General features: G+C 35.8%; 1 protein-coding gene across 2 annotated transcripts in view; it reads left to right on the plus strand.

Annotated features, from left to right (window-relative positions):
• The window catches only part of MS3_00003535 (uncharacterized protein), a gene marked incomplete at its 5' end in the record, with an annotated part of 34,806 nt that extends 19,907 nt beyond the window's left edge, over positions 1–14,899 (plus strand). Inside the window, 9 exons of one of the 2 annotated variants that reach the window (XM_035733155.2) lie at positions 2,320–2,460; positions 4,095–4,324; positions 5,425–5,696; positions 6,866–7,060; positions 8,549–8,741; positions 9,499–11,583; positions 12,128–12,197; positions 12,247–12,344; positions 14,702–14,899. In XM_035733155.2, the coding sequence (XP_035588819.2) occupies positions 2,320–2,460; positions 4,095–4,324; positions 5,425–5,696; positions 6,866–7,060; positions 8,549–8,741; positions 9,499–9,514 (1,047 nt within the window). In that variant the 3' untranslated portion in view covers positions 9,515–11,583; positions 12,128–12,197; positions 12,247–12,344; positions 14,702–14,899. Of the gene's footprint in view, positions 1–2,319; positions 2,461–4,094; positions 4,325–5,424; positions 5,697–6,865; positions 7,061–8,548; positions 8,742–9,498; positions 12,198–12,246; positions 12,345–14,701 lie in introns of both variants that reach the window. The other variant, XM_051211359.1, reaches the window with a different exon arrangement.
• Positions 14,900–18,002: the final 3,103 nt, after the last annotated feature.

An 18,002-nucleotide genomic window follows, 5' to 3' on the forward strand; every position in this document is an offset into this window, starting at 1 on the left:
TCCAAATCTTCTCAGTCAATTGTGATTGGGTTGGTGCATGCTGTGTTGTATCGGAGAATCTTGCTTTTCCCCTTGTGTATGTTGAGACATACTGCTGCCAAGGCTGTTGCCACACTGTTCGTCATCTCCTGCATTTGTTGTTGCGTTTGGGATAGAAAGGCCAGATCATCTGCGAAGTCTAGATCGTCCAGCTGCATCCTAGCTGTCCACTGCATCACAAGCTCCCCCCTAGATATTGACGTCTTCATGATCCAGTCGATCAGCAGGAGAAAGAGAAAGGGTGAGAGTAAGCAACCTTACCTGACACCGGTCTTTACCTCGAACGACTTTGTCAATTGTCCTCCATGCACGATTTTGCAGTTTGATCCGTCATATGAATTCTGTATGATATTGACTATCTTCTGAGGCACGCCGTAGTGTCGAAGAAGCTTCCATAGTGTTGTTCTGTCCACGCTATCAAATGCTTTTTCGTAGTCAATGAAGTTGATGTAGAGTGATAAATTCCATTCAGTTGATTGGGAGGTCCGTGGGTGCTGCTTCGATATTGAGTGGGTTCAGTGGGGCTGGTCGATTCAAGAGTTCTTTGAAGTGTTCTAACCACCTGTTTTGTTGCTCTTCAATGTTGGTGATTACCTCGCCTTCCTTGCTTTTCACAGGTCGTTCTGGTTTGCGGTGATTTCCAGACAGTTTCTTTGTCGTGTCATACAGTTGTCTCATGTTTCCTTCTCTTGCAGCCTTTTCCGCAGTCATTGCTAAATCTTCCACATATTTACGTTTGTCATTTCTGATGCTCCTCTTCACTTGCTTGTTTACTTCTGTGTATTCAGCTTGTGCCTTGGCTTTTTCTGCTCTTGTTCGGCTGGTATTGATTGCTGCCTTCTTGTTCCTCCTTTCTTGAATCTTATCCAGTGTATCAACAGTGATCCATTCCTTGTGATGTTGCTTCTTGTGGCTAAGGACCTCATGGCATGTTGAAGTGATTGCTTCCTTGATCCCCGTTCAGTTGCTCTCCATAGTAGTTCGTTCTCCATTGAGTAGATCATGAAAGTCCTGGAATTTATTGCTGAGGACTATCTTGAATTTGTTGAGTTTGTCAGTATCCCGAAGAAAAGCCGTATTGAACTTTTGTGATATTGTTTGCCCCATTATCCAGTACTTCTCGAGTTTCAATTTCAGCTTGGCGACCAGCAAATGATGATCTGATTTTATATCAGCTCCTACCTTGATTCGCACGTCCTCCTGAACGTTTTGTTGGTGCAGATATGGTCGATTTGGTTTTGCGTGGTGTTATCCGGTGAAGTCCATGTGATTTTGTGAATGCGTTTATGTGGGAATATGGTGCCGCCTATGACCAGTTTATTGAAGGCACATAGGTTTGCAAATCTCTCACCATTTTCGTTCCTTTCTCCCAGTCCGTGTCGTCCTATGATGTCTTCATATCCAGTGTTGTCCGTTCCAACCTTGGCATTTAAATCTCCCATCAGAATGGTCAGGTCCTTTGTTGGGCACTTCTCGATGATTGACTGCAGCCTGTCGTAGAATTGATCTTTAGCGCCTTCATTGTAGTCGTTGATAGGCGCATAGCATTGGATGATGTTCATTGAAATGCCCTCTTTCTTTGTTTTGAAGGAGGCTTTGATGATCCTTGGTCCATGAGATTCCCATCCTATAAGTGCATTTTGTGCTTGTATGGACAGCATCAATGCAACTCCTTGTGTATGTGGGGCATTTTCTTCTTCATGGCCGGAGTATAACGGGAGCTCTCCTGAAGTTAGTCGTTGTTGTCCAACTTGCGTCCAATGTGTTTCACTGATCCCGAGCACCTCTAGGTTGTATCTCCTCATTTCTGCAGCAATTTGGAAGACTCTCTCGGTGTCCCAAATTTTACGAGTATTCCATGTACCTAAATAAATGGTTGCTCTGGTTGTCAGAAGGGACATCGGCCTCGTAACTTCCGAAGGAACTCGGTTTTCATCATGAAGCGTCATAACTCTTCTAAATGAAGACCTTCTGGCTCCCAGGGCAGAGTTTAAAAGGTTTGAATAATTTTTTCTGGTTAGCGTTTTTTTAGCGAGTTAGTTTTCTACGGAATGGGGAAGCTAACCCCATGCCCAACCCTCCTCCTTTATCCGGGCTTGGGACCGGCAGTAGCCTCCGGAGGGACTGCAGGCGGGGTTAAAATCGAATCTATGTTATGTGTATTTTCTGACAATTCATCGAAAAGTTTGTTCTCTGTTTTTAAAAAGCAGTTAGTTTTTTAAAGCTCATATTTTGACTTTTTTTGCATTATCAGATAATCTCTCTTGTTTTCTTTGATAGGGTGCCTTAATATCAAAACGCAAAAATTCAGGACATCGACGATGTCCAGTCTTAGAAGCTGACAGTTTATTCGATAATTTCGATTCTGACCAATCAGATTTAAAACCACCTTCAAAGAAAATGACTGCAACAAAAGAGAATGTAATTATTCTATTTTTCCATACTAAGTTGCTATTGTATGAGTAGAAATGCAATTACATTAAATCAACTCACTATGTGACTAAGGTAACCATTAACCTTGTCACATGGTATCATTTTTATGTTAAACGAAATGATAGGTTTCTTTGGTTTTATCGTTCATAAACGTACAGCATCAATTTCGTAAATTAGTGTTTATTCTAATATATTCTTGAGTTTGGATCAATCCAATACAATTAAATCTCAGTACGACTTCGCCCTCTGACCATGAGTTTGATGCTAGTAATCTTTCGGTTCCCTTACCGACACCTTGTCTTAGCAAGACTTAAAGGAAAATAATTGTTCTGGGCAAATTAACTCTGTGGGACGTTAGGCAAGGCTGACCACCACGTCAAAGTAGCAGCTACGTTTGGAGACATATTCATTGTATTGGATTGGATTGTCGATATCTACAATAAAAGGATCGTTTTATTGTGCTTGTTGAATAAATGCTAGCGGTCCAAAGGTCAACTTTTAATAGCGGTCAAAGTAGTGCAGTTTAAGATATATTAAATTAAAATTTTACAAATAAAAAGAATATTATTTCGAGAAAAGTTTTTTTTACAGCTGATACAGTGGTTAAATAAATGAACTAGCAAATTATAATCCTGATTTAGTTGTTTACATCTTATAGAGATTTTGTTAGATGATTAATTTTATCACTTGCCAATATGTCTCTCGCACTATCATTTCTTATTAAATAAACCTAGAATTTACACAAAATAAAAATAAAACAGAAAGTACTAAGCCATGGTTTTCAAGATTTTAGTATTTTAAAAATGAAGAATATTTGAGCGAACAATTGTTTACAATAACTTCATCATCAGGCTCTACAGTTATAAGTCCATAATTATAATATTTTACAAAGGCAAAAAAATAAGGCAAGTATTAATGACTTTTAGTATTTGCTTATTATTGATCGACTTCATTTTAAAACACTTCTTTGTCGTAAGTAGAATATTCTTTAAAAATGTAACGTAACAAACAAAACTTCAAAAGAAGATTATAAATTTATATTAGTATGAAATTGTTTATGACTAATAGATATTTATCGTCCGGCATGTTGTTTTATGTATTTTGATTCAGTCAACACCCGTACTTTTAACATTTTATCAACCGGAGATGAAGAGGAAAAAGTTTATAACTTGAAGGGAGGCCTCATTGTCAAGGCTCAATAACTATACTTGTGACCCATGCATATATATGTGTTTTTGTACTGACCAAGACAGGGATACGTGGGCTGTAACTTGAACTAGGTGAGCGGTTCATAATTACGACAACCCATCCACAATCGTCTCTGGGATGGCGTGTGGCTTTGACACAGTTTATCATTTGTCTGGACTTTTCTTGCATTTTAGATCATCGTTCCACTAATTATGCCTACCGTAAATACTGCTATGTTTTACATTTTCTTATACTGACGTACTTTAGTTTCTAGGATGTAGTCTGTATTTAGATCTTTTATGTAGTGTAGCTCGAGAGAAATGTGTCAACATAGTTGCATTCAATTTGCTGTCACAGATAAATATATATACATCATCGGTTTCATTGTCCATCATAAAGTATTTACTATTTCTTCACAATTACTTCTTCGACAGCAAGACGAAAACTCCACTTACCGGATGTATAGTCAGAAAAATACGACTGAACTAAACAAAATCCCTTTATCAACATCTAAATTCACTAAGCAATTTCCATCGATCTTGAATGGTTGTAATTTAACAAAAGAAGTAAAACAACGATATGGTTCTCGATTAACTGATCATCCTGATAGTAATATTCGCAGTACCCAGAAACGAGATTCTTTGGATATCGACGAACTAATACAGTAAGTCAGTCACTTTGTTCTCATCTGGTCAAGTGGTTTTCTCCCAATACTTACGGAAATTTGTTATTAAACTAGTAATTTTTAGATTCTGAATGTTATGAAGCATAAGGTATCACTTCTCTCGTTATATAACCAAATGTTATGTTGTACTCCTTTTGTAATATACCTTTTAAATTCACTAGCTGATTGTAGTGTAAACTATCATAAGATTCTCGATATTTTCATTTGGCTGCGTTTTTAAGAATTAAATTGACAAATTAATTGCATGGGATGAAAGATTTTCGGCCATTCGTTGTTTGATCTGTCTTGTTTTTATATGTATGAATAAGTAACACGCACTCTCAACTCCCTGCTAGACCAGTTATGTTTCCGGATAAATAGCTATCAATACTAATTATTTACGCTTTCTGCTAACTACAAATCTCAACATCCGGTACGGGAACGGTCTATAAGTTTGTAAATATTATAGTGTGTGCTGGTGTTCTCTAGCTAGTTACGACGCAGTTTACAATGCAGAGATATCAATTTACTGATAAATCACTGTGTTAATATAGTTGAGGCTGAGTTTCTCATCATTAAATCTTCCCAAGCTATGTGATACTACTGCTGTCGCGTATGCATTTTATGGGGTACGCTGGGAAATTAAAGTTAATCTGAGGGCAATAAACGATATCAGATCTAGTTTCAAGATTGATTTTATTATTCCCAAGGAAGTAGACGAACTTAAGATTATATTATTGTTAAAAAAATTTAACTATAGATATTCCATTACTATGTAACTAAGTTAAAACAAGACCTAGCATGGGTTGTTACTGTTACAAGATGAGATTAACAGAAAATCATCATCAACAGTACATATAGGATGAATATATATTGTTTAATAGTAATACATATTTTCACTGGAACAATTAAACCGTGATTCATGTGTTCATCCAAAGGAATCAAGGAATGTTAACATATAGTATTATCATAATTCTATTCATGTTACTTTGTTATTACCTGTTGCATCACTGTAACTGTATTTCTTCTTAATAAAATTCATTTTTAAATTTATTTGACAGTTTATTTTTCATTTAGTTTCTTTCCTCTAAATTGTTTAGTTCTACAACCACAACAAGACCGCTTGTTCCACCGTCTAATCAGTTTATCCCCTCAAATGGGAACCCTACTAGTATAACATCGGCTGCATCATTTTATAAGTCAAAGGCACGTTACTTTCCTGGACATGTTAATAGTAAATCAAAAAGGCCACAATGTACTCTACTAACGTTAGATAAGTTAGTGCAGCATCCAACAGACAGTCATAAGGAGAATCATCCATCAGTGCAGACTTATGTAGACTATCCAGCTCATGCATACATAAATAATACACGTGAGTTTTATAGCTGCATATTTTAGTTAGATTTAGTTTCGTGTCTGCTATTTGCCAGATTTTAATTTAGAAAAACTAGAAACTGCTGTTATAATACTATTGCAATATCGTTTCTATGGCTATCCTTCGTTTGACATTTTAACAGTTTAAAAACTGATTTACCCCTCAGTAAAATATTTAAAGCTCGATTGGTTATCAATCAGTCACCTCAGTGGAATTTCAAAGTATAGAAATTTAACTAGTAATTTCACCTCACATTTACGTTCACATATGTTATTCACTAAATTAGTTTACTGTCCCATATTTTTTAATGTATAGTATACTGACTATTATCATTTACATGTTGATGTACTCACTGATTGCATTTCAATGACAATTAAAATTTTTTAGATTTTATTCGTATGATCGTTTGCTTCAAAAATCATGTTCGTTTACACGTATCGACATGTTTCAATAATTCATTTTGCAGCTTCTCTGCTTCTTTAGACCGGCCTCCTTTATATGAGTGAGAGAACATAAAAAGATACTCAGACACTGTTACTCTTGAAGTGATAAGGCCTAGTTTTGAAGTATTTGTGACCAAACCATATATTAGTCATTTGAACCTCATTTCTTTATTTGTGTGTGTTACGTATGCCTGAACACTGATTACCACGACGTGCAATGCTAACCGGCGTTTGGGATGGTTGGAAGAAAGTTAGGGGCGGCCAAACCGAAACGTGACATCAGTGCTTGAAGTCACTAACTTCTAGTCTGAGCCATGTTGGTAGATGCAGACTACTTGGTTGGGGTCCGCGTGATTATCGTAGCCAGTGGTTGGAGACTCTTGTTGACATACACTCTGTCTTCCTTTCAACTAGGAAATTGAAATCGCTTCATATCTTTCTTTCCACGAACTAATTCTTTCTTCCTGTACTGTATCCTTATTGCAATCTTTCTTCTATATGTTACCACCATTGAATTAACTACTTTTATGAATCCGGTGTTCATCTTGTTGTGTTAATGAGGTATGGCAACTTGGACCGATGCATAAATGTGCCTGGTCCTACGTTGTAGCTGACTGACTCTTTATTTCTAAAGTTACACGTATTTTTTCCTATGGTTGTTTAGTTATCTTTTTGTGATACACAGTAATGGTTGCTTATAAGTTTTTCATCATGTTCTTTTAGGCGATACACCCAAATCTGTTGGTAATTTATCTAACTCAACCAATGTTAGTAATGCTCTAACCATGATGCAAAATAAAATTCATCATTTAAGCGATACTGTATTATTTCCGTGGTCCATAACTAACAACAGTACACAAATAGATCCTAAATCACTGTCTAAAAGTGCTTGTAAGACGTTACGTGATACAAAGAAAGGTAACTTAAAATGTTTGTCCAGTTGAATTATTAAATTCTACTTGTTAGATAATTTGATTTTAATCATAATAAAACAGTTTGCTCACACAAGTGACAGTATTTGTCTTTATCATTCCTTGCTTAATCATTTTCTACTGCATGCACTCTGATTGTGGAAATATGCAGTTAATCATCAACGTCATCCTGTAAAATTTCGTATTATACGTTTCACTTGTTTTAAACACTGTTTATCAACGAATAATTGAAATAGGAATACACAAACTACAACGAAATCATTTAGTGTAATTTTAATAATTCGTTATATGAGGGGTTAGTTCGAGTTATTTTTCTTGCTAAATGTTGTTATTTAGATTTCATTGAACCATACATCTACCGTAAGTAATTTTCTCTATACTTGTCCATGTTACTAGCAAATCCACAGAATTAAATTCCTGACAAACATGGTTTTATTTCTGGGAACCCCTCACTGAACTATCACAAATGATTATAACACTGAGACCTTTATCCCAGGTATTATATGCCTCTAAAGCTTCATATCCTACGTTTCGATTTTCTGTGGTTTAAGTCCTTAAGTTTAGAGCAGAAGGGTTGTCTCAAACGAAGTGAATTTGCTCGCTTTACACAAATTAAAAAAAGTTACTATTTCGTGTGCTCACATACTATTGTTTATCCCCCATGTTCTTTTCCTTTCTCCTCCCAAGTTGACCCCAGTCTGGTTGTACTGCTAAGGGATTTCGCTCTTATTTCTGTTTAACTCTTCAACGTAACGAATTCAAATTCACCTTTTTATTACATATCCAGTACTCATGTCATGTTAGTTTCCCGAACAGCTAGTGTGTATGAAAGCAAATTGTGATCTTTCTTAGATAAATAATCGGAAAACCCTAGTAAATGATGAGCAGTATCTAGGTCTTTTAACTAATTGTTATAACGCTCGGTTTCACTTCGTCTAATGTTATAACGGTTGGGTTTTCACTTTTACACGTAAGGGACGTTAATTTATCTTAGACGAATATCTACAGTAGATTCCCTCCCAGTGTCTATTCTACAGGACTCCAACACAACTTAGATCAAGAACACGTGATTAGCCTGACCACGACGTATATATATTTTCACATCAAAAACCCGACACAATTCAACAACAATGAACAATCAATAATGAGTGAGTAATAATAATAATAATAAGGGGATATATAACTCATCTAACACCTGGCCGACTATCTACGAGTCTGACTATGCAAACAACCAATCATTATCATTCTCTCCCATACATCACTAATCGAAGACAGACGAATGAATCGAGTGGATATTCACGTCAAAATTCAGATTTACTGATGTTATCTGTTTGTGCAGAGTTTACTAGTTAAATCTATGCAAAAAGGTTCGATTCTGCCCTCTTACATGCAGCATTTCGCTCCTATGATAGTGACTATTGTGTAAACATTTTAATTATAAATCTGGTTATGTACATCATCTTTTTCCATCCAGGTAATTTGGCAAAAAAACCTGATTCGGTCATAGATAACAGTCAAGGTCAAAATGTTTGTCATTTTCGCAGTCAGATAGAAGTATCTGGGGTCGGATTTTTATCTGGAAATGGAATCGGTTATTTCCGTCCTTCAGCGAGAGCACCTGGTCTTTTTCATTCAAATCCGAGTTCCAGAACAGACTGGGCAGCCAAGTATGAAATTTTTGTGTAAAACGATAGTTCATACTATAAAATATACATGGTTATATGCTAGTATACGTAAGATCCCAATTAAAGAATAGTTATGTTCTAAACCTTGAGTTTACTCCATTAAGCAATGCAAATAAACGAGCTGAATAATGAGACTGACTGTTGGGATTCGACGTTAAACTCACTTTTGTGTTCTAAAACTTCAGCACTTATTGGTGAATATAGACATCAGAAATTTGTTCAGGATTTTAGTAGTAAATAAATGATATTGTCTGAAAAGTATTTTGAAGTTCTGTTATTTATGAGTTTGTCAGTTGATGAATTTCATGGAGTACTTGAAAGCTGCGTTCACGTTATCAACGCCTCGTATTATCAACTGCTTACGAGAAAAACATTATCATAGTAAGAATAATCAGCATAGTTTATAAATCTTGATCCATTTTACCTTAATATTACAACTTTGGCGCAGATCGTAATCGAGAAATCAAAGGTGTTAAAAAGCAAATATTATTTGAAATACAAATATTGAAATAAAATTTAATATAAACTCCGGTTGAAGGTTTATTGTTAAAAAGTTCAGTGTTCTTACCGATATACCATACGATTATTTTATTTTAATCTTACAGTTTATTTCGATTGTTATGTAACCATATTTATTTAGGATGTTGCTTTAATTCTTGTGTATATTGGTTATTGTGGCAGATTAAGATTTTTATGGGCTTCTATATATATCAGTGTTTATAATACTTATTTGTTTCAGGTATCTGAAGTCATGAATGTATTTTGGAGTCAATGTAATTATCTTCCTTGATACATTTGTATCAGTCTCTTGTTTTGTTTACCTTTACTAACTTTTTGGAATATGCTTTTTCGTGTTCACTTTCATTCGTATTCGTTACTGTTATTGAATGCTTTATTCAAATAACTACGTGCCTTTATTATTTTACATGCAATTTGTTTTATTAGACGTCTGTTAATTACGGTAAACTTAACAGATGGATTTCTTGACCCATTGGTTTTGTCATTAACATAAATAATTATGATAGTGTTTTAAGATCGTCAGTTTGTAAACAAGTTACCGGTTATTTAGAATTTTTTTTATTCACTCTTATAGCCATTATTGTTGCTATTATTATTATTATTAATCTTTTTTCTCATTCATAATAATATAGAAATGTGGTTTACGGACTTGTTGGATTAGTAGTGAGATTATTAAAAATGATTGCTTTTATGATGCTACTCTTCAATTGTGTGTTTCATTATTTTATTATTTGGTGTCTGACTGCTTTCTTGTATATGACTGTGTCTGCAAATATTCAAATTTTTATGATGCTATCACCATGACGTGTGGTTTATAATTGGTTCAAATCTCAGTTAATTTATGGTAGTGTCTTAATAATTATTCATTGTGTATGTGTATTCTATACGAAAGTAATTACGTATTATTATGCAGCTATGTGATAATCCGAATCCAATCAGTTTAATATTTGTTTATATGTTCCTATCTCTGTATGTACACTTCTCACTTCACACATATTTTATCTCGCACTTTTTAGTAGCTGAACTGTGATTCTTACCTCATCTTTTTTTATTCAAACGTAGCTCTGTTTGTGTAAAATATAATCGAAATAAAATATTACCGCATTCTTCTGTCTTTTTTCTTCAAATTTTAAAACAATGTCCTTAGTGAAATAGTATTTCGTTTCTTATAGTTTCAGATTATATATAATCTTTGTTAATTAATACTAATATCAGCCATTACTTTCTTTACTTTTCAACTGCCGGCTTTTGTAACACACCGATCGGAATTTTACTAATCCAAGCCTTGAGTTGGTGTAACTTGGTTCAATATACCTGATAATAGATTTGGTTAACTTAGTCATAACAAGATGAAATATATTGACGATGCTACTTCGAATCCTATTTATTTAGACTTGTAACATTCGTCTGAATAACAAATGGTAATGCAAATATCAACAGGATGATACAGAGATGTCTCACAGAGCCTAACTGCTGTAATCGGCAAGGGTACCTTGTTAAAATGATACTTCAAAAGTTTCGAGCCTTATTACTTCTATCACTGATCATAAAAGTTTAATTCATTTCTATTTGGAAAATTGAAGCTTCCTTTGACTGGTATTTTGATAAAACAATATAATATTGAACTTTCAAAACCCGACTTAAAGCATTCACAAACATTTATATTATTATTATATTCGTTGATCTATGAAGTAGCGTATTTCATATTGCTTTTTTCCAATGAATGAGTTTCTAGAAAATTTAAATATGCCATTAATAGTGTTACGCGTAATTAATCCTAAAAGTGAAATTATAATAGATTAGTTAAATAATTCCGTTTGTAATAAAGTTTTTAGAAGAAATCGATATCGTGTGGGTTATTTTTATTTGTGTTTTAGCGTTCAGCTCCTCTCTATGCTGTGGTGGATAGTTAAACTAGTTTTTCTATCGAGTGATTTTATTTTACATTTGTCTAGCACTTGTTTGTAAGCTTTTAGCTATTTTCAATTGAATATTTGATTCAAGTAAAATGTTAGCGTTTCGGCCATACCCAGTGTAATGGAAAAGTAATTGTTAAAATGAATTAGTTACTATCAAAATTTTCTTGTTCTTACAAATGCAATATTGTATCAGTTTACAAACAGTATTTCCTACAACCTACCCTCAAAACGTTATTTCAAAAGTTTACTACTCGAAGCTGCAGGCGTTTTTCTCTATATCAGATGGATTTCGTTGTAGTTTATCAAATTTGATTTTGATTGTATTCCGTGCTTTTATGTTTTCTTATTTTTTAGGCTAAATGAGTGACCTTGAGTTTACTTCAAGTGTGAGTTGTGGTATCTTTCTGTACAATTGATGTGCTTAACATGCGTTCATCTTTCAAAAAAGTTTTATCTAAGAAAAAAATAGTACTTTTTGTTCGTATTATTTAACTACTCAAGATAAAATCGATCTCAATGATTTTCTAATTAGTGAACAATCCCCTGTACCAGTAGGTTACATATACATATGATAAGACTTCAAAAACACTGAATTTTACCTAGCAGACATTGAAATGGATTTGTTTTCAAGGAGTTCAAAATGAGCATCTGGTTGTATATAAATCATGGTAACAAAACACCGGTTTCAAGTATCCTACTTTTAAGTCCATTTACTAAATTTGGACGTCTATATGGAAATTGTACTAATAATTTCTTATTCACCTTTTTATGTAATCGTATGGAAAGTTAAAAGCACAAATAAAAATAACTGATCTTGAAAGAAAGAAATTTAACCCTAATTTGTCATAGAACAAGGTGAAAGTTTGGCCACAGAATTTATATTTATTCTAGTATTATCGAATATTAAAACCGTATCTTAATGTTTTTTAGCTGCTAGAGGATGAAGAAGAACAAGATTCAACTTATGATCGTGGAAAGAAGCGAATGTTTTCTCGTGAAAGTAACATATATTATTCTGTTATTACAAATTTAATTTATTTCTGTTTTAGTACGTTCAATGTTGTATGCTTTTGGAGATGATGAAAATCCATTACCTGAAACTGTTTCCTTAGTTGAAGATATAGCAGTTCGACATATTATAGAAATGGTAAGCGACATTGAATGTCCCATTTCAGGGTAAAACAAAACTCCTAATGATGAATAATATACATAACTTAATTTTGAGTTTTTGTAATTCCAGTTTACGAATGTTATTATTATAAGATTAGGTTTTAATGTTATAGATCCTAGTACTTTTTTGCTGATTATCTTCTAATGTGCATTTAAATATATAAATTTGTAGTTTACATTTCTAACTGATCTTAGTTAGACAACTATTCAAAACTAGGAAGCACTGGACAACAGTTTTGTTCAAGCACGGTGCTCTTCAACAGTATCCATCCCCGATCCAAACTCATAACACTCAGAGAGCTCTTAACTTTCTGAACACTGAGTTAGCATCCAGTAATGTGTTTGTCTAACTTCAGTCGGTCAGTGACATTGCGTAATCTCGGTTAAATTCTATTTTAGAGTAGCTGTCTCAATCTCGATATGGTTGGACTCTTTTCCGTTACTATTATTACTTGACTTTGTAACTTACTTACTTACTTACGCCTGTTAATCCTCGTGGAGGAGCATAGACCGCCCACCAGCACTCGCCATCCAACCCTGTCCTGGGCAAACCTTCCCAGTTGTCATCCATCATTTTCATATCTCCTTCTATTTCCCGATGTAATGTGTTCTTTCGTCTTCCACTTTTCCGCTTACCTTCAGGATTCCAAGTAAAGGCTTGTCTCGTGATGCAGTTTGGTGATTTCCGTAATGCATATCCTATCCACTTCCAACGTATTTTCCTAATTTCCTCTTTAGCTGGAAGCTGGTTTGTTCTCTCCCACAGCAGGTTGTTGCTGATGGTATCCGGCCAATGGATGTTGAGTATCTTGCGTAGATAACTAATTATGAATACTTGTACTTTTTGATAATGGTTGCAGCGGTTCTCCAAGTTTCAGCTATGTATAGTAAAACTGTCTTGACGTTCGTATTGAAGATTCTGACTTTGATATTGCTTGAAAGTTGTCTTGAGTTCCATACATTCTTCAATTGTAGGAATGTGGCTTTTCCTGGCAATCCTACCCTTTATGTCTGCATCCGATCCTCTTTTGTCATCAATGATGCTTCCCCGGTACGTGAAGGATTGCAAATCTTCCAGAGTTTCTTCCTCAAGTGTGATTGTGTTGGTGTTATCCGTGTTGTATTTGAGGGTCTTGCATTTTCCTTCGTGTATGTTGAGGCCTCCTGATGCAGATGCTGCTGCTATACTATTTGTCTTCATCTGCATTTCTTCGTGTGCATTAGATAGGAGAGCTAGGTCAACTGCGATGTCCAAATCGTCTAATTGGTTCCGAGCTGTCCATTGTATTCCGTGTTTTCCTTCAGATGTTGAGGTCTTCATAATCTAGTCGACCACCAGAAGAAAGAGGAAGGGGAGAGTAGACAGCCTTGTCTGACTCCGGCCCTTACTTGGAATGCTTCTGTTAGCTATTCTCCATGCACGACTTTGCACTGTAATCTGTCGTATGAATTGCGGATAATGTTGACAATCTTCTCAGGAACTCCGTAGTGTCGAAGAAGTTTCTATAATGTATGTGGAGCATTTCCCTCTTCGTGACCGGAGTATGGGAACATCTCTCCCGTATCTAGTCTACATAGGGTTTCACTGATTCCGAGAACCGCCAAGTTTTATTTCCATTCCCGTTGCAATTTGACTGGTCTCTCCGGTCTCTCACATTATCCGGACATTCTATGTACCTATAATAATTGTTGCTCTGGTTATTAGAAGGGGCGCATATATATTTGGCGCACTCCTGTACCAATATATATGTGTTCAAATAATAATAATAATAATAACAATAATAATAGAAGGGGCATCGGCCTCGTGACTTCCGAAGAATCTCGGCTTTCTTCATGAGATGTCATAGATTTCCTTCAACTCCCAGGAAAGAGTTTAAATGATTTAATGTGATTGGCGTTCTTTTTAGCAAAATTTTTGTCTACGGGATGGGGTTGCCAAACCCTCCTCCTCTACCCGGGCTTGGGACCGGTAGTAGAAGAGCTACAGGTGGAGTTATTCTTTGCAAATATTTACGAATGAAATCAGTTAAATCTCAAACGGTCGTATCTTTTACTTACGATGGTTTTTGTGATTAGCAGAAAACGTTCGCATGATACTGCACAGTATAAGCTAAGGATTCATTGAAATTTAGATATATCAATTTAATTCTCTTTTGAGCAATGTCAACTCCGTAGATACACTGACATCGACGGGTTTTCGCGCCGATTTTACGATCCTTACTGTCTGATAGATTTGTACACTGGCATTTCGGAAATCTTATTTTTCGCAATAATTTCTAGAATGATCACACGATAGTTTCTCCTTTTGAAAAACACTCTTTCTAATAAATTTAGGCTAAAAAGGCATTAAAAATTGGCAAACCAGGAAAAATCTCTGTTGAAGATGTTACTTATCTCGTTCGACGTGATCCTAAGAAATTTTCTCGAGTGAAAGAGCTGCTCTTGCTCAGTGAAGAGCTCCGACGTGCACGCAAAGCATTTGAAGAAGATGAGTTTGATGTGCTTAAATAATTACTTTTCTCACCCGCGTACTACCGTGTGTTTTTTATTTGTAAATAAATCTTGCACAACCAATAACTTAATAAATTTCTATTTCTTTTATGTGAAACTTCTGCTAACACACCCAGTTCCACAACTTTTTAAAAGTCAGTAATAAAAGTTACTCTTAAAAGATTTCTGTCCAATATAGATTTAGTCAATCTCGATATCTCTCTTAAATTTTCTTCAGAGAATAAGGCCATTCGAATCCATTTAGTTGGAACACCAGACAATTATAATAATATTAAAACAGCACCCTGATTTGTCTAATGGGTTCGCTATCTTATATCCAACTTAGGTGACTCAGATTTGTTATATATTTCTAAATAAGCTTCAAGGTTTTGATATGACTTTAAAAGGGTGTGTAATATACTTCTTCGCAATGCTTTTATCGATTGGTGCCGTGAAGAACAAATGTCGCTTGCAGATCATGGAGGCGCATACTTCCAGCGATCAGTAAGCCTAGACAGATAGAATATCCAAGTTACCTAACTGTAAACCATTCGAAACAAGCTGGGATTGTGTATATATTCAATTCGAAAACAATTTGACCTAATTTTCTTGACTAACTAAAAAGGCAAGGATATGCAAAATAAGACTACTACAGATCAATATTCTTAGTTCAGAAGGTAACTACAGAATCGGAGTACGAAGCGATCTTAGCCAGACCACCACCGGAGAACCAGAGTGCACTGCGTGGTTGTATCACTCCAGTATGTGACTGCTCAGCAGTACTCATACACTACCTATCACAGGCGATTGGACCTCGTATATCGGATCTAACGTATGAACGCGGGCAGAGAATACGTACAGCCCATGCTGGGAACGAAATCTTTTCAGTGCTTACTGGTTCTCATTGATGCTGTAAGTAAAATCAATTCGCGATCAAAATGATGTATGTTAAACAACTCATCGCTGCACTTTGTTTGATATCTGCCGTATTTCATATTCGATTAACATGCAATATATTTCCCCCTAGTTGAGAATCTCCCACTATGATTTGGATGCTTATATTTAGGAAGACTTTTTCGACAAGTTATAGTTTTAAGAAGTGGGAATCCAACATTCATTTGCAATTTGTATCAAGAGACTCCTAAAATACTTACCTACTATAAGCTAAATATTTCCACTAAGTTACAAACACAAGTTCAGTTTCTGTTTCGTTATTCTATGAAATAGCAGACGATCGACTTTGCGTCCGCTCAGGTCATTTTGACGAATAATTTGGCTGCAGTAATGCCCGCTGACATCCAAAATAAGAAGTCAGGAAAACCACTTTCGATTTAAAAAACCAAACGGCTCTTAAGTTCTTGTTACTCACAAATTCGCAATACTGTGGAGATGTACTACTATTGTAGAAAGCGAAACAATCAAAACCGTTTCAATACGAATATTGCGTTTATCTCGTGATACTCGTTTTGGGAAAGGAACTTAAAAATCAGTAGACGGCCTTACGGTTTCCGTTCTGTAGTACACTGGTAATACTCAGCAATACAGAATTTAGCATTACCCCGACAATCTTTATTTGTGGGGACCTTGAGACATTTTAAACACAGCAAATATCCAGTCACTGACATGTTTTCATGCGTAGAAACTAATTCGGAAAGTGCATCAGTACTGACTTGGTCACTATTTAGGCACCATTGACGTGTTTCTGGAATTTATCGTGGTAAATTAATCCGTCGGATACACAAGATCCGAAATTGCAGTGCGAATTGAGGGCGACTCATCTTGATTTAACTCAAGCTGTTCAATAGTCATTTCGAAGAAAATCATTATGATCTATCACACCTTGTTTGAAAGATGTCGTCCTCCGATGAGCGATTAAACTTAGTGTTAATTACTGACCGATATACGGTTTCCGTTCGATCTACGAACTCCTTGCAGAGCAGCAGCTTAATCCAGTGATCAGATTTGAAGTTTGGCTATCGATCAAGACTACTCCAAAAACCGCATCTAATTCAAGCTCGATTAGTGTATGATTGTAAAAACCAGCGCGTAAGACGTAAATACATTTAACGGTTAAGGATATGATTTGGTTTGGCATCGGAGTGAACTAAACCTGTGTATTTAAATCGTTCATGTCGGGCTTAGCTTTTAATATTGTTCATTTATACTTTATTTTTTGTACATAACAAGTAACTTCACTGTAAATACCTATTTTTCCGGCTTGAAGACTCCTTAAAACTGTCTGGTGAAGACGCTGACAAAATGCAGAGTCTTCTGGTAGCACTGAGCAACAATGCCAGGATGTTGGAATGCGCTTCTCTCCCTCTAAATGCAAGTTTTTGCTTCAGGACTGGTCTGCGTTAACACCTGAACTAAGGATAGGGAGTGAAGTAGTCAAACGCGTTGACAACTTCACTTATCTTGGAAGTCTGATCAGCCCTAATGGGTTGGTATCGGACGAAATCTCAGCACGGATTCGAAAAGCTCGATTGGCTTTTGCCAACTTGCGTCACCTATGGCGAAGGCGAGATATCTGTCTATCAATAAAAGGACGAGTATACTGCGCGGCAGTCCGTTCTGTTTTAATTTACGGCAGCGAAACATGGCCATTAAGAGTAGAAGACACTCGTAAGCTACTAGTATTTGACCACAGATGCCTTAGAAATATTGCTCGCATCTGCTGGGATAACCAGGTAAGTAATAGTGAGGTTCGACGCAGGATATTAGAAAATGATGGCAAATCAGTTGATGAGGTTATGAATCTTCATCGACTGAGATGGTTGGGCCATGTGTTACGTATGCCTGAACACCGATTACCACGACGTGCAATGCTATCCGGTATTGGAAATGGTTGGAAGAAAGTTAGGGGTGGCCAAACCAAAACGTTGCATCAGTGCTTGAAGTCACTAACTTCTAGTCTGAGCCATGTTGGTAGATGCAGACTACTTGGTTGGGGTCCGCGTGACTATCGTAACCAATGGTTGGAGACTCTTGGTGACATGGCTCAGAATCGATCACAATGGCGTCGGTGTATACACTCCCTGTTTTCCCTTAAACTAAGAGATTAAAATCGCTTCATATCTTTCTTTCTACGAACCAATTCTTTCTTCTTGTACTACATCTCTATATGCAATCTTTCTCTTACATA

This window comes from Schistosoma haematobium, chromosome ZW (genome assembly GCF_000699445.3).
Source record: "Schistosoma haematobium chromosome ZW, whole genome shotgun sequence".
Taxonomy (NCBI): Eukaryota; Metazoa; Platyhelminthes; class Trematoda; order Strigeidida; family Schistosomatidae; genus Schistosoma; species Schistosoma haematobium.